Source organism: Fukomys damarensis, unplaced genomic scaffold (assembly GCF_012274545.1).
Source record: "Fukomys damarensis isolate Sample0158 unplaced genomic scaffold, DMR_v1.0_HiC HiC_scaffold_31, whole genome shotgun sequence".
Lineage (NCBI taxonomy): Eukaryota > Metazoa > Chordata > Mammalia > Rodentia > Bathyergidae > Fukomys > Fukomys damarensis.
Genome location: NW_022900943.1, coordinates 19,823,013 through 19,845,827, shown reverse-complemented (window position 1 = coordinate 19,845,827; position 22,815 = coordinate 19,823,013). Strand labels below are relative to the sequence as shown.

At 39.0% G+C, this 22,815-nt stretch overlaps 1 protein-coding gene across 5 annotated transcripts in view; it reads left to right on the top strand.

Annotated features, from left to right (window-relative positions):
• The window catches only part of Cemip2 (cell migration inducing hyaluronidase 2), a 67,484-nt gene extending 51,277 nt beyond the window's left edge, over positions 1–16,207 (top strand). For 4 of the 5 annotated variants that reach the window (XM_010638458.3, XM_010638460.3, XM_010638459.2 and 1 more), the window contains exons 18-24: positions 1,349–1,557; positions 5,006–5,188; positions 7,460–7,679; positions 9,292–9,390; positions 11,879–12,033; positions 14,796–14,899; positions 15,216–16,207. In XM_010638458.3, coding sequence (XP_010636760.1) covers positions 1,349–1,557; positions 5,006–5,188; positions 7,460–7,679; positions 9,292–9,390; positions 11,879–12,033; positions 14,796–14,899; positions 15,216–15,412 — 1,167 coding nt within the window. In that variant the 3' untranslated portion in view covers positions 15,413–16,207. Of the gene's footprint in view, positions 1–1,348; positions 1,558–5,005; positions 5,189–5,642; positions 5,742–7,459; positions 7,680–9,291; positions 9,391–11,878; positions 12,034–14,795; positions 14,900–15,215 lie in introns of those variants that run through there. The other variant, XR_004514869.1, reaches the window with a different exon arrangement.
• Positions 16,208–22,815: the final 6,608 nt, after the last annotated feature.

The following is a 22,815-nucleotide window of genomic DNA, read 5'->3' as shown; positions in this document are numbered from 1 at the left end:
CAGGAAGCCCAGACCCGAAGCCGTTTGCTGTTACTTAGAAATAATGAAGGGAAAAGTTGGAAGCGACTTGATCTCAAGATAGAGCAGCCATGATTGAGCTCTTTGTAACTATTTTTAAATGGAATATTTGCTCTTTGCTGACCTGATGAAGTGCACAGGAGGGAAGATTGCAGCAGGGAGGATTAGGGTTACCTTGTTACCTTGTTACCCTGGCTCATCTCAGGCCAGAGAGACACATATGTCTGTCTGCCTGCCTGCCTCTTTCTTGCACATTAAATATATGTCAAATATGACTACATTTAAGAAAACCATATATTGAAATATATACTAAATATATATCTAAGTGAAGACAATCAGTAGTATTAAAAGTATGTTTCCTATATGCATTTGAATCTTCATGTGGTATCAGTAGAGATGATTATTAATCAAATACAAATGAGAGTAAAGAAGCCTTTCTGGCTCAAAGGACATATTGAGGAGCCAATACTAACAAAATTGCAGAAATGACAGAAAATACAGAATGTGGATTAATTGTAAATATTCTACAGATGTCTTAATGCATCTGGAGAATTTAGTTACTGGATGCTGGTGTAAATAGCTAAAGTTTGCTTAGCTATTTAAACTCTTACTTTCTTGCCTTCACGTCTTAATTTTTTACTTTTTATTTTTTAAGGTGTGTGTTTGAGGAAATTATTCTGAGGCTAGTCCTTTGGGGGATGCATTTGTGGGAGGTTTTGTTTTGGCATAGAAAGTGGCTCAAATGCCAGTGGAATGAATTCAGGGCTTCCAAATTTGTCTTGGCTTATTATGTTTTTCCAGTTGCTGCAGAATACTTTAAAATTTTTTTTTGAATGAGTAAAAAAATGCCTTTTTGGACTAAAGTAGATCATGGAAAATTGAAAGCCACAGTTCTAAGATATATACATTTTCCATCTCTTGGTTTAGAGGAAAGCCTTTTAAATTTGACTGAAGGGTATCAGTTTTCACATTAAGTTACTAATTTGTTTGTGTGTACATTCTTCTTCAGATAGAGGGATTCAATTGACAGGCTATATAAACCACACGAGTTTTATATTTTGGTGAACAAGCTGGCCTGTGGTGATGGGGCTTATGATGAAGATCCTGGGTAGCAGAATGCAGAGTCTGTTTTTACCACATAGCAGTTAAGCAGGCTGCAGTGTACATGTGGCTTAGGATGTAGTTAGTTAGCTGCTGCTCATTCAGTCTAGCACGGATCATGGAACCTGTCTTTTCAAAATAAGAGCCTTGACTTTGTGCTGGGAAAGTTTGTTTGGCTATTTAAACTCTTACTCTCTTCCCCTCCGTCCTTCATGTTTTATTTTTGAAGGTGTACGTACAGACATGGAGCACTCAGAATCTCACTATGACCATCGTGCGAGATGAGTATCCATCCCACCCGATGGTGCTCCGGGGCATTAACCAGAGGGCCGCCTTTCCGCAGTACCAGCCTGTGATCATGCTGGAGAAGGGCTATACCATCCACTGGAATGGGCTGGCACCCCGGATTACTTTCCTGTACCTCGTAAACTTCAACAAGTAGGCTCCTGTTACTGTCATTTCAAACATTCGAACAAACAGTGATGTGGTGGCTAAAAAGAGTAACACTTTTAACATGTCTTACTGAAATTCTTTATTTTGTACAGTTAATATTTGCCAATAATAATAATTTTAAAAGGGAGAAAATAACGTTATTTCCTTCCTAGGAAGAATGTCAGTTTCACGTACTTTGCTCTTGTGGAGAGGTGGACAGGATGTGTAGTTTGTGTTGATGAATTAAGAGATTATACAGATTGAGTCCTGCCATTTTAAAAGCGTTTTTCAGGATGGTGAAAGTATTATGTACAGAAAACTATTGAGAAATAGGTCGTTGTGTGCTGAATGCTTTAATTCCCTCTAGGTGTGACAGGAAGAAGTTTTGTGTGGTTTACTAGATGATCGCCTATAAAATTAAAGATTTTCAGGCCTAATTTATATTTAACAGAAGAAAGTGGACTTGATGGGTAGCATTTGCTGTGGGCAAGAAGTGAAAATTGGGGCACAAATCCCAGGTATTTGGCACTTCTGCCTGACACAGAAGCATTCTTTGTCTCTTTTATAAGCATGTGCCACCATGTCTGACGATTTATTATTATTATTTTTTTTTATGGTAAAAGCATTCAAACTGTTTTCCCCCAGGCGAGATGTCTTTTTTTTTTTTTTTTTCTGGTACCAGGGATCAAAGTCAGGACCTTCCGCTTGCAAGGCAGGTGGCAGCACCCCTGAGCTGAATTCCCAGTCCCAGGGTGAGATTTCTTAAAGCCCAATATGGATAGAGATGTAGAGTAGTCAGTGAAAGAAGTAAATGATAGGAAGATGGAGAAGAAATGTCAGCGATCAGTATTTCAGCAAGTTGTACTGATACCAGGGGCAGTGGTGCAAGCCTGTAACCCAGCTACAGAGGAGATTGGGGCATGAGGGTTGTAAATTGGAAGCCAGCCTGGGCAGATTATTGGGACTGCCCGGATGGATGAATGGTGTGAGTGAGTGAGCAAGCTAGGAATAGCTCAGTGTAGAGCATTTGCTTAGCATTTATGCAGCTCTTGGTTCAACCCCCAGGATAAAAAAAAGAAAAAGAAATTGAGGCCTGTGAGGTTGAGGTGAGAGATTACAATAAAATCATATGCAGTTCTGTAAAGTACCACGCAAACTTGTCATCAAGTAGTAAGGAAGTAAAACATTCTAAAATGAAAAAAGGCTAAGCCTAGAAGTTTCAGAGACCCACATGGGCCTGAAATATAGTTGTCTTTTCCTTTTTTTACTTAGCTAAAAGTTTATAAAAATTACATGGTCGGCAGAAGCAAGAGGAAGAAGAAATGCATAATTTTTCCTCAGAGTTTAATGTTAATTATAGGGAGGGCATAGAGCTCATCATAATTCTGCTTCCAAAAATAACACTGTAAAAATTGTAAAAGTTTCACTTACATATTAAGCATAATAAGAAAAAATAGAGAAAAAAATTGAAATTCATCTGTACTCTTTCCAGTCAATAGAAGGCATGTGAACATTTCCAGGATATGGTTCTTTTCTTTCTCCACCCTCAGGATTTTCTGACCACATGGATGTACCAGAATTTTCTTTTACTGCGTCCTCTGCCAGCAAACATTTTAAGGCTTCCTCATCTTCCTCATCCTTTCGCTATTATAAGCAATACCTCATAGAACATCTTCTCTGATAATTTTTGTCCACATTTAGAATTACTGTTTAGAATAATTAAGTAAACTTGTGTGGGTAAAATTCGAGTGAACCATTTTAAGGTCCTGTTTCATATTATTTAAGATTTATTTGAAAGATGGGAAAAATTCCAAAAATGGAGAGTGGTCATTTTGCACAACCCTTTGAATATACTCAGTGCCAGTAAAGAATGATTAAATTGAAATGCTACATTTTATGCTATTTCTATTTTATGACAATAAAAATAGTCAAAAAAGAAAAATAACATACTTCTAGTGCTTTTAAAAATTAGTTTTATGCTCAAGGGCTTTAAGAAAAATACTATGACAATTTGGTACTATACATCAGAAGCTTTAAAAAGTCATATACTTTTATATTCAGCCACTAGAAATTCATCTTAATGGTATTTAAAAAGTTAGAAATATATTTATAAACAAAAACATTTTTCAAGATAATTTTAACTGGTGTATCCTTCCATTGTGAGGCTGTGTTTTCATCTTGATACACACATAGCCAACCATCTCACTTCCCTTCATTAACCATTTGGACTGTTTTCAGTGCAATTTTATCCAACTTCTACTCCCATTCCTCTCAATCCTGTGGAAACTAATTTTTTGTAAGCTTTATTATTGTTTGACATTTATTGATAAGAGAAATGTGGGTAACAGATAAAGGTGGCTGGCTGATTGATTAGTATATCAAGGTTTCAAGACTTCCATTATTAGTAGCTCAACACAGCAGAGATTTAAAGAAGTGAAAAAAAATTTTTTAATTGAGTTTATTGGTACATTTTAGGGATATAGTACAGTTACATTAATGTTAGGATCTTGTACCTCTACATGACAGGTCCTCCCTTCACCCCTCCTCCCCTCCCCATTAACAACCACTTTATTTCCATCTGTTCATTTTCTCACATTTTTTCTTTTCCCTTATTACCCTTCCCCTACCCCTCCCACCTTCCCTACACCTTTAGACCTTTTCTTCCCATTTCACAGTGTCAGTTATCTCATTAGGATTTTTATGTACTATTACAGTTTATTCACACCAGAGAAACTATTCGGTATTTACACATGTGTGACTTATATATTTCACTTAGGAGTATATCCTCAATATGTATCCATTTTCCTATCATTGAATCTAATTTCTCATTCTTTATGGCTGAGTAATATTCCATTTTATAGAAAAACCACATCTTCTTTATCCAGTTTCCAACTGATGGGCAAATGGGCTGTTTCCAAGTTTTAGCTTTTACAAACTGTGCCTCTATAAACATAGGTGTGCATATATCTCTATGATATGATTCTTTTAAATCTTTTGGAAAGATACCCAGCAGAGCTATGGCTGGGTCAAATGGAACCTCTAGTCCCAGCTCTTTGAGGTATCTCCATATTGATTTCCATAGTGGTTGCACCAGTCTGCACTCCCACCTACAATGGAGAAGGGTTCCTTTCTCCGCACAACCCCACCAACATTTGTTATTGTGCGATTTCTTGATAGCAGCCATTCTTTGTGGGGTGAGGTGGAATCTCAGTGTTGTTTTCATCTGCATCTGTCGAATGACCAGTGATGTGGAACATTTTTTCATATATTTACTTGCTGCTCTTACTTCTTTGCCTGAGAAGTGTCTGTTCATTTCAGATGCCCATTTTTGAATTGAGTCTTTATATTTGGGGGCTGCTTGTTTGGAGTTCTTTACATAAATTTATATGTGGTGTAATTCCTAGAATTCTGGCTCAAATGAGAAGTGACTTTTTTTATTATCTCTCCTTTAAAGGAACGACTGGATTCGAGTTGGCCTCTGCTACCCATCAAATACAACCTTTCAGGTTACCTTTGGCTTTCTGCAGCGGCAGAATGGCTCTTTATCCAAAAGTGAAGATTACGAGCCCGTGCATTCGCTGGAAGAACTGCAGAGAAAGCAGGCTGAGCGGAAATTTTATTTTGACTCTGGCACAGGGTAATTCAGTGAAACCAGATAAGAATTAATGCTATTTTTCTTCAATGGTGAAATTACTAGTTCTTCAGAGTGTCTAAGAATAGGCTGTGTGTGACAGCTGTTAGAAAAAGCAGCTGATGTGGGTACTTCTCTGCACGTCATTATTAGGGGTTTTAAGGAGAACTAGAACAACTTGTAATTATAGTTGACAGAAAGAATTGAATGAAGATGTTTGCTGTTTGCCTATTAAGGCAGTGGTGGGGGGGAGAGGGAGAGAGATTATCCTTGTCAGTGAACCAGTAGGCTTAGTTGAAAATGAAAATTATTTTTCCCATAACAACTGTGAAGATAGTTAAATATTACATGGGCTATAGTTCGTATTTTATTGAAAACTCAATTTTCTTCTCCTGCTCACTTAAGGTTATCTCTCAAATCACTGTATAACTGTGGCATATTTGCTTTCAACTTTCTCTAGGCTGCATCTTTCCACTTTTTAATTCTAATCCTGTTTTGCTGGGGTCCTGCTGCCTTTGTCGCTTTTGTCCAGTGACAGTCTCTCAGCCTGTGGGCTATGGTAGGCTCTCTCTCCTGTACTATTCCAGCAAGTAGCATGCTCTTCAGCCCTCCATCCTCAAGCTGACCTTCCTCCTACACACTGTTGTCTAGGTACTTTCGAGATGCCAGTGTAAACACGATGAATTTCTTCTGCAGATCCGTCCATTAAAGGGCGTGCAAAAGAAGTAATTGGAAAGCAAAAGGTTTAAATGTTGTAATTCCTATAGTGTAGGATATTTAATCTGCCTTTGGGGGGAACTCTTTAAGTTCAGCCTAGAGTAAGCAGTGGCATCCCGAGAGGGTGACACTGGAGCTGAGCCCTAAGGAGCGATTAGGAGATGGAAAAAGTGGTGGGTGAGGTGTCACAGCAGAACGAACAGTGTGCCCAGATGCATGGAGGCATGGAAGGACCGCATGGCATGTTTGGGGAAAGGCAGTAAATTCAGAGTGGGGAGACAGGTGGTGAGATTGACTGCGGGAAGGAAATTGGGGTTCATTCATTAAATGCCTGGTTAGCCTTTGAATAAGATGCAGTTCATTTGCTCTCCAGGGTCTGCAGCAGCCAGTGTGATAAGCATCAAAGTTTTCTTATAATCATCACTAGTTTCAGTTTCTAATAGACTTAAACAACTTATCTGTACTTGTGTTTTGTAGATGACAAAATCCATTCCCTGTTGCTTTTCCACAGAATTAAATGGAACACCCAAATTTGTTGAGGACAATCTTATAACCACAAATTAATGATTATCTGTATAAAAAGATGGGGAAATATTTTCTGGTCTGGGCATTTCAAGAATCCTTCAGCTTCTGAAGATCTATTTCTTTTTAATTCTGTTTGTTTTGACTATTTTAATTATATATCAAAAGGGCTATCCCCAGTTAGGTCCTTGTCACTCCTTAGACTATCTAGTAAAATCATTGGCTGTAGAAACATTTCCTGATCTTTTACCTTGTAATTGCAAGTTTGCATTGTTCATTGAACTCATTAATTAAAATATGAATTCTTGATTTCTGGTAACCCCTAACATTTTATCAAGTCCTTTAGAATCTTGAGTTGTTTTGGTTTAGAAAGACTAGGATTGTATATACATAGACATTGGATTGTTGCCTGGAAGTTAGATTTTTTCTGTTCATCTTGGTAGTAAGAAGATAATTCAGAATGGATGGGACTGTTCTTTTAGCTTGCTAGGGCCCAGTTATAGACAGAAGGACCCTGGGCCTATGTGCTCTTAGAAAACACAGGAATTGATTTGAGACTGTCCTTGGCTTTAGCCAAACAAGGCAGAGTTGCTGTTTTATTATTCTGAGTTTTGTGCCTTAAACCAAAATGATTTATGAACAACAACAAAAAGAGTAAACCACACTAATTCACTAATTCACTGAGTCCGAAACTCAATACAAGTATATAGTTTTCTAAGAACTTTTGAGCCATGCCAAATTCCATCCTCTCAAATTACCTAGTGAACTAATGTAAACCAGAAATTAACTTTGATATCTTCCAGAGCGAGTAAATCAAGGTATCAAAATATTTTCCATAGCAGAACTGCATTTGACTTAAGACCCTCAGAGGATAAGAAGGAAAGCAACGATTTTATTAAGTTTGTAATTTATTTCTCTTTTAAAGAAAATTTATTTATTGGAGAAAAATATCCTTTTGGCTGTGAGTCAGTCTGAGGGATTTTATTAGTTTGTGAGAGGAAGTCTAACACCATATCGGTGGGTTTCTGTTCTGTGCAGGTTATTGTTTTTATATCTCAAAGCCAAAAGCTACAGGGAAGGCCACAGTTACTGTTCATCTCAGGGATGTGAAAGAGTCAAGATCCAGGCAACAACAGACTCAAAAGACGTCAGTAACTGCATGGCCAAGGCATATCCACAATATTACAGGAAGCCATCTGCTGTCAAGCGCATGCCGGCCATGCTCAAAGGACTCTGCCCGGGCTGCGGCACCCACCAGGTAATCAAGGGAGAGTGAGGTGTGGCTGGGAGGAAAAGTAAGAGGGTTCCCTTGCGGTCTGTGGAATATTCGAGTTTCTAGTTTACGAAACTTTACCTCATCACCTGAATTTTGGCCCAGTCTAGAATAGCATGCTCAGGATAAACAAAATAGTCCAAATTTGTAATGAAAGTACTTTTTCCCTGTGATTCATCAATTTACTCCAATTGGCTGTGGATTTTACACAATTTGAAGTTAGAGGTTGCTCTGTTGGACATCATTTCTTAGTTCCCAGACTGGTGACTGTTTTGATGTTGTTATTAGGGTCAGAAAATGATAACAAAAGTGACTTGTTTTATTGGCACTGTGAAATTTTTCTCAAAATAAAAAAATGCAGCACATATGAAAATTGTTTACTTCTTCTGCTTCCTCTTTTCTTTTTTAATAGTCTTGAGGATTGAGCCAGAGCCTTGAGCATGCTAGGCAGGTGTTCTACTCTTGCACTACATCCTCAGCCTGAATTATTTCTTTTAAAAAATGTTTATTTTAAGGTGGAAAGATGTGCTATTAATATTCACTTGTAATTAGAAATACAGGGCCGGGGATTCGGCTCAGTGGTTCTGCCGCCTGCCTCACAAGTGCAAGGGCCCGAGTTTGATCCCCAGCACCAAAAAAAAAAAAAAAAAAAAAAAAAAAAAAGTTGCGGACTAGCTCAAGCAAGACCTTAAGTGTCATCCGCAACACTGCAGACAAAACAAAAAAAACCCACCCACCAAAAAAAAAAACCACCACGTGACAAAGGAAATAAACCCAGAATAGGAGTCACAATTGCATATCCGTGCAGAGTTCCTGAGGACATCAGACCAGTTGCAAGTGAAAGAGAAATTCTGTGCCAATACTGCACAGATTCATATTTAATCATGACAGAAAACAAATACAGACTAAGAAATGGTTCTCAAAGTGTGGCTCCCCCGGTATCTCCTGGGAACTTGTGAGAAATGGGAATTCTTGGGCCCCAAACACTCAGACTGAGTCAGCAATTTGATGGTGGAAGGTAGAGGTCAGTGCACGCTTCTGCAGCCCTGAAGGTGACTGATGCATGGTCACATTTCAGTTCCACAAGGATTTTTTTTTTTTTTTTTTTGGTACCAGGGATCAAACTTGGGTCCTTGTGCTTTTGAGGCAGGCTGCAGAACCACTGAGCTAAATCCCAGCCCCGTGAAGCTTTTTTTTTTTTTAAGCAAGAATTACACAAAAATACATAGTGCTTATCAATATGAAAAAACTTTAAAAACTTTTCATTTCTGATCATTCTCAGTGATTGAAGAAAACAAAATTTCTTCTACTACCTAAGTTCTCTTTCTTGTTTGTTTCTGTCTGTTGGTGGCATTAAACAGTCGGAAGCGAAAGATAGACTTAGTCTTCTCATTAGGATTTAAAAGTTTTGTTTTTTTGGTTTTTGTTTTTCAGTGCTGGGGACCAAACCCAGGACCTGGCATGTGCCAGGCAAGTGCTCTGCAACTGAACTACATCCCCAGCCCCTATGTCGAGTCATTTTTGTTGGCATTGATATAACTGCTGTATTTTGGAGGAGGATACAGTTGTCTTATGTACAGTCCTTATTCCTGTCCAGGTGGTGTTTACCAGTGATCCTCACAAGAGCTACCTCCCTGTGCAGTTCCAGTCACCCAGTAAAGCAGAAAGTCGGGGCGGAAAACTGTCTGTTATTTCTGTAAGTACTATCTGATGTCGCCTTAGTCTGCTTGTGCTTCCATGAACAAATACCATACACTAGGTGACTTACAAAAGAAGTTCTGAAGACTGGAAAGTCCAAGATCAAGGCACCGGCAGATGTGTCTGGTGAGGGCTCACTTCCTGGTTCATAGATGGCACTCTCTCGCTTTGTCCAAGGATTGCCTTGGTCTTCTTTTGTGAGGGCTCTGATTTCATTCATGGAGACTCCCTCCTCGTGTCCTGATTAGTTCGTCATGCTCCCCCATACCATCACTGTGGGGGTTGGGATTTCATCGGATGATTGGGGGAGGGTATGAACATTCAGACCACAGAATGTGCCTACTGCTGCAGCTTCTGGCTTTTATTATTCATCTCAGTGACCTAAGTGAACCCCGGCAGTAGTCACCGGTTTGTCATCACATGTTGATTATTGGCGGGACGCAATACAATAGAGCTGTAAATACTTTCTAAACATTCTTTGAAATTATTTTTATTAAATTTTTTCTGAGTAGATTGTATTTGCTGATTGCTCTTAAACTCATGTTGAAATCTACTCTTCACTGAGTAAGAGAGTTATAGATAACTCAGATTTCATTTCTGTAAGAGGAGAGGCATCTTTGGTTACAAAAATAGCAATGCTTAACCTTGATTTTTTTTTTTTAATTTAAGAGTAAGATCTTAAGTAGATTAAGATATAGGAAATAAAGATTTTTTTAAAAAATCTCTTTAGCCTCTGAAAATTATCTATCTTTTTCAGGTAAGAAAAATAAAGATTCAAAGTGTTGTCTTTTCTGAGTAGATTAGGGAGAGTACACACATGAGTATCAGCGTCAAGATAAGAATTTGGGCTTGGAGACAAGGTAGCCAGGGTCACGTGGCGTATGACCTATTCTAGTTATGTTGATCTGAGTGCTGTCATAAAGAGTGTTCTTTGGGTAACAAGTGTCTAAAGGACGCAACTTACAGCCCACTAGGGACTGTGCCCAGTCTCCACATCTTTAGGAAGTCACTTTTTTTCCCCAGTGGTTGGCAGCCTAGCCACAAATCCATATACGTATGGACAAAACCCTTCCAGCGTGTATTTGTATTTATTCCCCTGTTAGCAGTCATTCATTCACAAGCTGCTCAAGATGTACTCGTATGTGTGTGAGATTTGCTAGCTCAGCCTCTTGGTGCTTTCAGCTGTGTGCACCCTGACCCCATCGTGCTAACGTTGTCTGGTGGAGGCTGCCACGCCTAAGGGAGGCTCGTGGGTGACGCACCCACAGTTCTGAAGCTCACTGCATAATTAAAGATACTGTTTTGCCAAACCAAAAATCTCAGGCGCGATACGCCTCAGGGCCTGAAGTCATTCTTTTGACTCCTTTGCTGTACACTGGGTGCCTGGGATCATAGAAGAGAACATGAAGTATTGTCATATTTATCTCCAGTGCTTTTCACACGCATGACTTGTGCATCCTTCCCTAGCACTTGGGCTAGTTTTTTTGTAAAGATTCATTTTCTTTAACCAATGACTTTTTGGGGTATGCTTTTCATTGGGACAATTCGAGTATGTTGAGGATCATTATACAGTTTGTCTCAAATGTACTTCAATTTTAAGTATTCAGATTTTTTAAACATAAGGAAATCAGTTGTAGTCTTCTCACATATAAAATTTACCTCAAGACTTACAAAACTATTCACCAGATTAAAGCAATCTGGACGTGGCTAAAGAAGCTATATGAATTGAAGTGGGATCAGTGGTGATTAAAAATAACATTTACATATAATTTTGCCAAATAAAGACAAATGTGGTGAGAGTGGTTTCTTTTGTCAACCTTTAGTTTATAATTTTACAACTTACAAATAGAAATAGCAAGTCAGTTGTTTTCCTTTCTGGCTGAGGAATTAATGATGTTTGGAAGTGTCTGGAGTTTCTCTTTCTTGAAAAAAATCAAACCATTAAAGAGGGTGATTATGGAAATTCACCTCACAGTAGTTGTAAAGCAAAATGTTGGTCATACCTTATACTTGAAATCTCAGTAAGAGTACCACTTTGCTGTTTTGGTATTAGAAGAGCTATATTTAGACCAAAGGAGATAAAGCAGTTTGACTTCTGCAGTATTCCAAATGTAAATGTCAGTGAGAGGAAGGGACCTGACCGTGGGTCAGATCATGTTTGGTATATGTGTGCAGGATCAGAGGACAACCCGACTTACAGTGACGTGTGTGTGTCTAAATGAGTAAAGGCGAGAACATTGCAGTCGCCCAGCTCAGCTGAGTGGAGGTGGCCACGCCTTGCTGAGAGCATCTTCTCTCATCAGCAGAGATCAGTCAAGGCAGCAGGCACAGTTTTCACACATTGTGAGAAAGAGTGAGTGAAACTCACTCGTTTGAATTCCGGGAGTATCATCTGAATCATGGGTTCAGAAGGTTGTGGAAGGACAGGCACCCTGCAGGTGTACTCGAAACGGTGATGATGAAAGGAGCCGTGTTTGCATTCTCAGGTCAATGGCACCGACTTCACCTTCCAAAGTGCCGGCGTCCTCCTCCTCATCGTGGATGCGTGCAGTGTTCCCTTCCGGTTGACTGAAAAAAAGCTTTTCTCTCTTGCTGATGTTGACGGCATAAAAAAGTATTTGAAAACAAGCATCCCTCCAAGGTAAGTCAAGCTAACTGGGTGTCAGGAGCTGCCACTTTAAAAGATGTGGAGTCTTCCCCACAGTTTACACCTGGTTACCCCTAAGCCTTGGTTTGTATTCCTGGTCTTAATCCTCCGTGGATATTCAGGGCTCTGCAAAAGATATCCATTCCTTCCTGTCAGAGGGATGCCTGTGTGAACCAAGGTGCTTGTCATTGACAAATGATTACTGTGAATCGATGGCAGAAGTTGCATTTTACAAGATTGCAAATGGTAGGAAGGCTGGTAGAGAATAGCTATTCCGAGCATTACGTGCTCTCTTTTTAGTATTAAGTTGATTTAGTTTACATCTATTTTCCTCAGACTTATTAATGTTTTGAAGTAATTTCCGGGGAGTTTTACCTTTGTTGCCATGTCCCACGTATAGATCTGTAGACAGCATGGTACTATGGCTGTGATTTAGGAGATCATTGCCTGGATCACTTGGGAATGACTGGAAGAGAGTAAACTGATCTTTAAGTGGTTAGGTGTCCAGTCTTTGTTTTAAGAGCACTGATTTTTGTTTTGTAGATCTCTGAAAATAAATACATAGGAGAGAAAACTTTCTTTTCCTGGGTTGGACTGACTCTGCCTGGGGACAAGGAGATGAGTTCAGGGTTCTTCCTGCACCTTACCTTTGATGCAGATGTTAAGTACATTCATTAAGGCTAGAACATAAGCTTCCCAGGGAGAAAGACCTGTCTAGCTTTTGACAGATCCTTTGTGTTCATTATAGGTTAAAGAACCAGATCTCAGTAAGTCCCATGAAGTCAGTGTATCGTTTTGGTGCAGTTTTCCATGTGTATGTATATAGACACTCTTTTGTGTCCATCCATGAGGTGACTGGTTCTAGGACCTCCTGCAGATGCTCAAAATGCCTTATATAAAATAATGAAATATTTGCATATAAGCTGAGCATAGCCTTCTGTATACATACTTTAAATCATCTCTAGATTATCTATAATGTCTAATATCATGTAAATTCTAATATATATACACACACACATATACACACATATAGTTGTTATAATGCATTATCTAGGGAATAGTCACAAGGGAGAAAAGTGTTCATGTTCAGTACAGACACAAGTTTGTTTTCCACATATGTTTTTTCTGTGATTGGCTGAAGTTGTATATGTAGAACCTGTGGATATGGAGGACCAGCTGTAGCTCTGTTTTGTGGTTCAAGACAAGTACAGGGGAATTCTTTCAGAGTTTTCTGTACTTCGGGATTTAAAAGTTTTTCCTAATGTTGAAAACACATGCACTCACTTTCTCTAAAGCAGTCTAGGACACAAGTCTCACTAAAAATATTTAGGACAACATAGCATTCCTGCAGAATATCCTATAGATTTAAGAGTAAAGGCTTTTGAGAGACTGGCAGTGCCATTTCTTGATTTGGCTGCTGGTTATACACGCAGGCTTAGTTGGCAAAAACTTAAGTGTGTTACATGATTAGAAATGTTTTTCTGTATGTTGTTTGTCCACAGAGTATTGAGAATAATGGGGCCCCATGTAGTGATTTCTAGGGAGACTGAAGATGTGTGTGTGTGTGTGTGTGTGTGTGTGTGTGTGTGTGTGTGCGCGCGTGCATGTGACCTGTCAGTGATCTCATGAGACTGGCCTCAGTGACTCTAACCTGGTGATAAGGTCAGCTCTGTAGGTGTGGCATGGCTGGCTCTCTGCCCTCACTCTGATAGAGTCACAAGCAACAGTGGAATGAGAAGAGAGATTCTGTCTCTCTGCATAGCAAGTTAATGTTGTAAAGATATCATTTTATCTAAAGGAAATCAGATTTAACACATTTTCATTAGTGGAGGTAAATAGGCTACTTTCCTGTCATAATTGGCAGTCAGTACAGAAGTTCATGGAAAAGGGTATACTCTTTTTAATAAATTACAATAACACAAGGGGCTTGCTTTATCTATCACCTATTTTAAAAACCATGAAGCCATAGTAAGTATGCCATGAAGAGGAGAGAGAATCCACAAACAGGTTTGAATGTTGCGTTATTTACTATATCATACAGATGGCAGCTTCAGTGCTACATGGCCTGCAATTCCAGCTACTTAGGAGCCTGAGGCAGAAGGTTTGAAAGTTTGAGCCCAGCCTGGATAACTTAAGAGAAACTGTCACAAAAAATTAAAAAATAAAATAAAAGGGGCTGGGAATATACCTCAGCACTTCCTGGTATTGTGGGGGGGGGTGGCAATTGAAACAATTAACAGTTTTCAATCCACAAAGACCAACTTTTATTTTTATGTATCCATTAATTTATTTTTTGTAGTCCTAGTCTTTTGTAGTTCTAGCCAAGTGACCCTATCACTGACCTGTATCCTCAGACATTATTTTTATTTTTTAGAAGTGTGTTTATCCATTCATTTAATAGATAATAGTACATAAGTGATTGAGCATCTGAACTAAAACAGAATGATCCTTCTGTGAATAATTGATTCTTCCTTAAAAGATCCAAGTCCCAAACCACCTATTAGTCTAGCTGATGTAAATAATTAGCTTTTGGTTTCCCTGCATTGTTTTCTCTTGGAAAGGGAACCTGAGAAGTCCCATCAAGGGCAAAGGAATGGGAACTTGTACCAGACGGGATAAAAAAGCATCTGCGTAGTTTCTTCTCTGTGTTCTGCTTTTATCAAGTATCTCTATGCTGTGCTCAGTTCACAAAACTACTCAATAAACTCATGCTTAATGACTGAAACTGGTTCTGATTTTCTAACTTTCACATGCAGATCGATAGTCCTGTTGAGTACAAGAGAAGAAATAAAGCATTTGAATATTTCAGAGTCATTAATACCTCTGGGATTAGCCAAACCAGCTCATCTTTATAACAAAGGTTTGTATTTGTATTTTTCTGTGAAGTTCTTATAAGGCCTGCGGTATGTGCATTTTGATGGTTAAATTTAGCTGCTAGGCTGTTTTTATGAGCTTGTTTGGCTGGAGTGGGCATCATTCTGGTAATTTCTAAATAAGGGGACAATAGTAGAGGAAGTATATTGAGATATAGTTTGTTATTTGGGTGGTAAGAGTTAATTTGCTTATGTAAGGGAGTGTGGAATTGATAAATATATACTGATGTCTTTGTTTTTCTCAACTGTGACTAATGTCTTGCCCAAGTAGCTGTACAAGTTGAATTCTTTTTGTCTTTTTAGGGAGCGTCATATTTTTGGGATTCTGCGGAAACTTTAAACCATCATGGACTAAACTGTTTACCAGTCCTGCTGGACAGGGCCTTGGGGTGTTTGAACAGTTCATACCTTTGCAGCTGGATGACTACGGATGTCCCCGAGCCAGCAGTGTCCACAGAAGAGACCTGGAACTGTTAAAGCAAGCTTCTAAAGCACTTTAGAGACTGATTGTAACTTAAGTGCTGGGAAAAAAATGTGAACTAACTTATTTAATTTATGGCATTTTAAAATGACACTGTTAACCTAATAGAACCATTTTCTGTCTGATACAAAGGGGAGAAAAGAAAGAGTTCAAAGAGATTGCTTGAATACCAGCTCACGCACCTTCTAGTTGTACATACATTAGAGAATTTGTCTTTGTAAGGCTGGTGTCTTCAGAGAGCAGCTCTCTTGTTCCTCACCTGGTGCCTCAGGATATGGTAATGCTCATCAGCAGGGTTTGACTTTTGCTAAATTGGGATATACTATGGTGGGCTGGTGGTTTCGGAGAGTTCACTTGGGCTCTGTAGAGAACCAGCACCTTGGATACTTGAAGTCTGACCCTCAGTCGTGTTGTGTGGCAGTTGACAGGGGTGGTTGGTATATTCAGCAATGCCTGGAGCCCTGTTTCTGGGTAATGTTGGTGGATTTTCTATGATCCTCAGTGACAGTTTTAAGTGGTGTCTCAGGCCCAGCTCATGCCCATTTTTGCCTGGACATGTGCTATTTTTATTCATTTCTATATTGATTACTTCTGAAGGTTCCACTTTCAAACAGGAAGTACATTGGGGCCAAAGGGCATTTAGGGATTAGAAATCCCTCTAATTTGTGACCATTGGGCAAAAACTTGACCTGTGTCAAGGTCTGAAATTGTTGGGACCATTTTGCAGCTTTAATTCTTAGCTTGTCTTGACTGTATATTTGTGTTTAAAATACAGAGTTGAGCTGAATATTTCCTTTTTTTTTTTTTTTTTTTTTAGAAGAAGGCCGTTTTCCTGAACTCTAAACTTGTATCTTTTTAACTTGCACAGAGGAAGTCTGTTCTTGATGTTGCTCTTGTACCTGGACTTTTTGTTTTTGTGAGTGAGGGTTTTTAAAAAGATTCTCTACTCACCATCCTGCCAGGAAAATCCTGGAAAGCTTAATGTTAACCCAAAATGATTGTACCCAGGGTGGGAAAAAGGATCCTTTTAAGGACCAGCGTCATGGAGGGAATATTGAGAAATTAATCCTTTCTAGCCTTAAAGGAATGTAGTCGTTCTTAAAGTGTTGATGACAGCTAAGAAGAGAGCAATGATGTCTGAGGTCCCTTTCCCCTGGAATCCTGTGTCTCCTGCCAGTAAGGATTGCATTTGCCAAAAGGAGATGGGTTCCACAGCCTAGGGTGCTGCCCGCTCCCTAAGAGCAAAGATGCATCAGAACGCCTTTGCCTTTTCATGAACCCACAAGGCATAAATCTGGTGAGGAGGAGGCTGAGTGTGTTTGGGCTGCTGACCCTGGCAGTGAGTGAGTACAGACAAATTTACTTCCTTTCCCACCTGCCAAGCTGATGGCTTGTACGTTTGTGTCCAGGAGAAACAACAGAGCGGCTCTGCGACTTCTTACTTTACAAAATGTGCTACCTCAAACTACTGCCGATAGAAACCATTCTGACTGTAAGTGCTCACCTGAAGGGCATATGTCTTAAAGTTTGGTTTGTTTTTTTGGTGAGATTTTTTTGTTCTTATTTTTTTGTATAGTAATGAATGAGATCTTACCTATTAAATACATTATTGGGTCATGGTTCCTAAGGGTGATTAAAGTTTGTGTGTGTGTGTGTTTTATGACTTAAATATCTTTGATGTGTGTTTTTTAGAGTTTGATTCTTTAAAGATTTGGGAAGGATACTTTTTCTGATTTATCTACTAGTAATCAGGGCCTACGTTAATAAATAAAAATATGTGTGCATGTACTTTATGTATTGTGAATGTGAATCCCTACATCTCTTTCTATCATGTTTTAAATTCCAGGTTCCAGCTGTAGAGGTTATTGACAGGAGTAAGGAAATCCACCAAGTAAATTTTGTGAAACTAAGCCCTAGAATGTGGAAATACATTGGCTGGTGCAGAAATTCTCAACCTTGGCTGGACATTGGAATACCGTAGGAACCTTTAAAAACACATAGAAGTCTCCTACCCACTCACTCCCAGATTTGTGTTTACTTGGTGTGGGGTGCGTTTTGGGCATAGGGATTTTTAAAAAGTTTTCTGGCTGAGTCTTAACATGCAGCCAGCTTTTAGAACTACTACATTAATTTAGTGTTTAACTTTGCTCTGTAATTTTTCGAGTTTAAGAAATTACATGTATCTGTTATTTTTATTTCAGATTCCTGTATTACAGAACTTCCAATGCTAAACAAAGCATTTCACTGCTTGTTCTTTTTAATAGCACCTTTAAATACAGTTTGCAGTCTTTAATCCTCTCTGATTGTTAAGTTGGCCATACAAGCTGACATATTTCAGGCAGTTGAAATATGTTCTCTGTTCTCTTTCTACTGATAAATTGCGTCCCAACATGATTTATACGTTTATAAGCATTTTCCATCAGGTGAGGTGATTGGCTGAACTCCAGGAATGGGGCTGTCCACAAATCAGGCGGCTGATGAGAAACGCAGGGGTTTCTTATATATCCGCGGACTGGTGTTTTATGTCTTCGCTGTGAGGGTCCTGGCTCTCCTCCGCCTGAGCCAGCATGTCATATATAATCTTTGGAGTGTGTCAGAGAGTGCTTTGGAGAAGAGGAAAGGCACACACAGCCACGCAGCCGCAAGCTGATGCTTGGACCCGGGGGGTGTGGGGGGTTCGCGGCTCTTTTGCTCTCTAACTTTGTCATACGTCCTCGTGCCATTAAGCGGATTTTGAGGATAGGTTTCTGATGAGGTGATGGACAGTGGCTTGAATGCTTCAGATAAATGTTTTCATTCCGGAAATGTTTGGACTACTCACTTGAAAGGTACTTGAATAGGAAGGAATGCTCTCTAAGGATTTTTTCCCTGTTACTCTTAGTAGGTAAGTACATCGATTCCACTAAGATAATGCTTGTGGATTTTGTGATGCAGAGTTGGAGTTTAGCCTCCAACATTTTTCTTTAGTTTCAGGTACTAATTAAGGCACAATTAATAAACTGAGATTTTCCTGGAGGTGAGCACCTTTGATAGGGCAGCAGATTTATATTGTTATTGTTAGTCTGACTTGTTAATGGCCCAGTGTGCTAGCAATTCAATCAGGCATTCTGGGCTGGAGCTAATCTTCTATAAAAGACCAGGGAAGAAGTAGTCAGGGAACGTCATTCCAGTTCTGTGATCACACATGAGACAAATATGTGCAGCTTTCTGGATCCCTGAGTCATTTGGAAGAAATTTTTTCCCTTTCATCTAGTCAGTCTGAGGAAGAAGCTGATAAAATGGATGCTTAATTAGGACTTCGCACTGTGGAGCTACACATTTTTTTTAATTCTTATGTGGTAAATTCTGAGGATGACTGAACTGTGATTTTTAAGCCCCATACAGGACATGCAGAAATATCAGCCATACCAAGCTGTGAAATGTGATGTCTGAAAATACATTTAAAAAATTTTCTTCACATGCATAAAATCAGTCAAAATATGAAAAATGCTAAGTTTTCTCCTCAGGAAAACTTAGACGTCGTGGTCATAATTGGCTAAGCAGAGTTGGCAAACTATGATGTCTGCCTGTAATTTTGAGCTGAGTTTCTTGTTTTAATTTTTTGATTCATGTGTATTTGTATATATTTGTGAGGTAGGTTGTAATATTTTAATTCCTTGTATACAGTGGGTAGTGATTAATTCAGGGTGATTAGTGTACCCATCAGTTTAAACTTTTATTATACTTCAGATTTTAGTACCTCAAGATATATAATGCAAAATTGTTAATTGATAGGAATGAGTTCCAGTGTTCTGTGGTGAAGAATACACTGTTGTTCATAGTCCTTATCTTGAAATTTGCCTGCAGTTTGAGAATTTAAAAAAATAGTACAAGTTAAGGAATTAACCTGTGACCAAATGACACGAGGCACTGGATAAGATGCAAAATCCCAAACCCCAACTCAGGCCATAGACTTGGTGTCTGTCAGAGTTGGAGCTGGGAATAAAATTGCATAATAAAGCTCTCAGGTGTTCTTATGAACTTTAAAATTTGAAGTTCCCGTAGCATGGCGTGAGCCAGGCCTTCCTCCCACTCAATAGAGATCACATTGAAGCATATTTGAAGCACTGTTTTTGCTTTTTAAAAACTCTGTTGATTCCATCTACATTGCCTTCCCAGAACTTTTTTTTTTGAACTAGTGGAGGGTAGATTTGATGTTCAGTAGAGTATGTGGCTGTTAACTGAGACAGGTTTGTAAAGTACACTGCTAGGTCCTCCATGATGTCTGCTATGTTCACCTAAAATTACCCCTTTGGCTACACTTGTTTCTATTCAGAAATCTCAGCCATCTTTTGTGTTCTGCAGTTATTATTTTAAGAAGTTTAAAGGAAAATGCACATTTGGCCAAAATTAGACTGCACAGAATAACAAAAGCAGGTTTCTGTTTTTGGATGACACCGTAACCCTAATCATTTTAAATTTATCAACACTGATAATTGTGGGTGTATTTTTGTAAAGTAGAAGGAATGATGTACAGTTTACTTTGTAAGCAAAACCGTTTCATTATATCATCTTTGTGAAGGGCCCCAGAAGTATTGGGTGAACTTGAGGGATTGTGAAGTTGATCTTTGACAGGGAAGAGGGGTGGGATTGGGCAGGTGTGGCTGGTTGATCTTCTCCCATAGCCCGTGTTGATTACCAGCATCCAGTTCCTGAGGAGAAAGGCATAGCTCTGGAAGGTTTCTGATGCAGGAGAAAGTGGAATTTGTAAATATCAAGGTAAGAAGCATGATCCCAATATGGTAGTGGGGAGGAGAGAGCTAAGACGGGAAAGACAGACTGTGATAGAACTTGCTTCTTTCACCAGCGCACATGTGGTCAGTCTTAAAGAAAACAACTTTCAGTGAGCAGGTAATGGACTGGTGACACAGTGAACTGCCTGATAGCTATTTGCAGTAGGGATGGTGATGTTTATCCCACATAAGGTGCTTTATTAGTGTTACTTGGGGCTGCATGCTACTTCTGATCTCTGCTTTCTCATCTATAAAATGGGACTATTAATATTTTTGTGAAGTTAAAGGGGATATTAAATGAAAACCGTCATGGCTAACAAAACACACCTGGTAATCAAAAAAATCGGTTGTTAAAATAAAATTTCCTGCTACCTTCGAATTAACATAGTTTTTACACAGATTGGGAGTTCGGCAGTTTGTGTTCTTAAATTTCCAAGATAATGCCAGGTTTGGAAACTGCTGAAAAGACCCTAACTTTAATACACTTCTGGTGCTCAGTTATTGGTGTGTACAAAACAGAACCTGAACCCGGGCAGTATTTGTTGAGTGAATTGTCTTGAGCTTTCCCAGGAGGTTTGCATTTACACCCTTACTTGTTCCGTGCTGTAACGCAGCACAGCGGCAGTTACTGAGTAGAGTTATGAGTGTGTGAGAGAGGCGGGATCCGGAATGAAAACATGGCTACACCCTGTTGTGCAGTTGCTCTGTCTAGTTTCTGCTCCTGTTCTTGCAAGGGGAAACTTCAGTTCAGCTAATAGTTTGTCTCTGCCAGTCCCTTTTTTGTCATAAACAAGGAGTAAAAACAACTCAGTTCTAATTAACTGTTTTCAACCACCCACATTTTCATTCTTCCTATCAAGCAGGAAAAATGTTAATAGGCAATGAAGTGGTTCGTTGCTCAGGTTTATATAGCAAAGCTGAATTAGATAACTTGGAGTACGAGTGCCTTTGGCAGCACGTTTCTGTGCCCATTTCTTCTTAGTCACACACCTCCACCTCCTGCCTGCTGCCCAAGGTCCACTAGTCGGGGAGCTGGAGAGAACCCCATTTTAACTGCTCCCTATCCTTTGTGAATTCCCTGTTTGGCACTCAGGATCTTCAGCCTTTGAAATTAGGTTTCATGCCTAAAAAAATTCTTTCAAGCCTAGTAATGCCATTTTAATAATCTGCCCACAATACCAGTGCTGCTAAAAATAATGTGCACTTGGAAGTTTTGATTATTCTTCTGATTTGGATGATGTTTAAGGCAGTTTTGGATTCTAGGATATTGACTTACATAGGGGAAAGCTATCTATGTGTGGGTAAATGTACATATCTGGAAAATGCAGATAGAATCAGTTGTCGAGTAATGGAGCCACTACCATCAATAGGATTTAAGGACTTGTATTTGGGTAGATGGCCTTCTGTTTATCTTTAGTAAAAGGAAAAGATTTATGTGATGTGAAGAAAAACCAGAGTGTTATCTTTAGAAAGGCTGTGAATAATACTGTGATTTTCCTTCTGCTTTAAGTAATGTTCTGAGAACATGGACTGAACAAGTAACATCACCTGGCTCTGAAACAATCCATTTGCCTTCTGGCCCAGGGACTTGGCCCCAAGAAAGTACGTTTATCCCATCTTGTATTTGGAGGCTGTGCTCAGTGAACACTGGAAAATCCCCATTGTTAGTGGTGTCTTCCGTTTCTGTAGATCACCTTATTTCAATAGCTGAAAGGGAGAGATTGGTAATTAATTATAGCTTTCCTTTGTCACGGCCAGCAGAGTGAAGGATCTTAGTGGATAGATGAAAAATAAACAAGGTTAGAAATCAAGGCTTAGGGGCTTCCGGTGCGATTTTGTGTCCCGGTTATGTAAAATTTTTTGTGGGGAGTGATTTTATCAAGATGATGATCTATAATTTCTGGCTCTTTTAAATTCCTTGAAGTGAGTTCATTTGATTTCAGTTATAATTTAAAAATATATCTACAATCATAGACTTCAGAAGTTATTGACAGAAATAAGTATTGAAGTCATCTTAATCAGTTTAGTACATATATTATTGTGCCCTACTAATTTGATTGAAATAACATAAGAGGACTTGTATTTGGTCCTTTATCTGCTTATGATAGACAAATTAATATGAACCATAAAGCTAACCAGTTAGAGTCTAAGAAACATTGGAAGTAAGAAAGAGGAAAAAGAATGTTTTTTGCTTTGGTTTTCTTGAGCTTTTCCTATTACTATTTTTAACCTTAAATTAGCAACTCAAAGCTTACCTAATTACTGAACTTTCTGAGTGCACTTAGTATTACATACGGTGGAGTTTTAAAGCAAATTCTGTCCTCTGCGTAACTCTGTGTGCTGCTCTCATATGTCTGAGAATTTGTTGTAGCGATATAGTTAGCTTGTTGAGGGCTACAAAGATAATGTTATACTGATACGTGTGGTAGAGAGTCCTGCTTCAAGAGTAAAGTTAAGTCTGGTGTTAATCACCATGGAGAAGTTAGCTATTTATACAGTGCCTACTTTCGTAGTATAAGTTTCTAAGTAGGGAAAGGAGGGCTTAGTCTCAATCTGATTAGATTTCTGTGGGTCACATTATCATGAAATGGGCTATTGAATACTGATGGTTAAAAATTTAAGGTAGTTCACAGTAAATGTAACCATTATA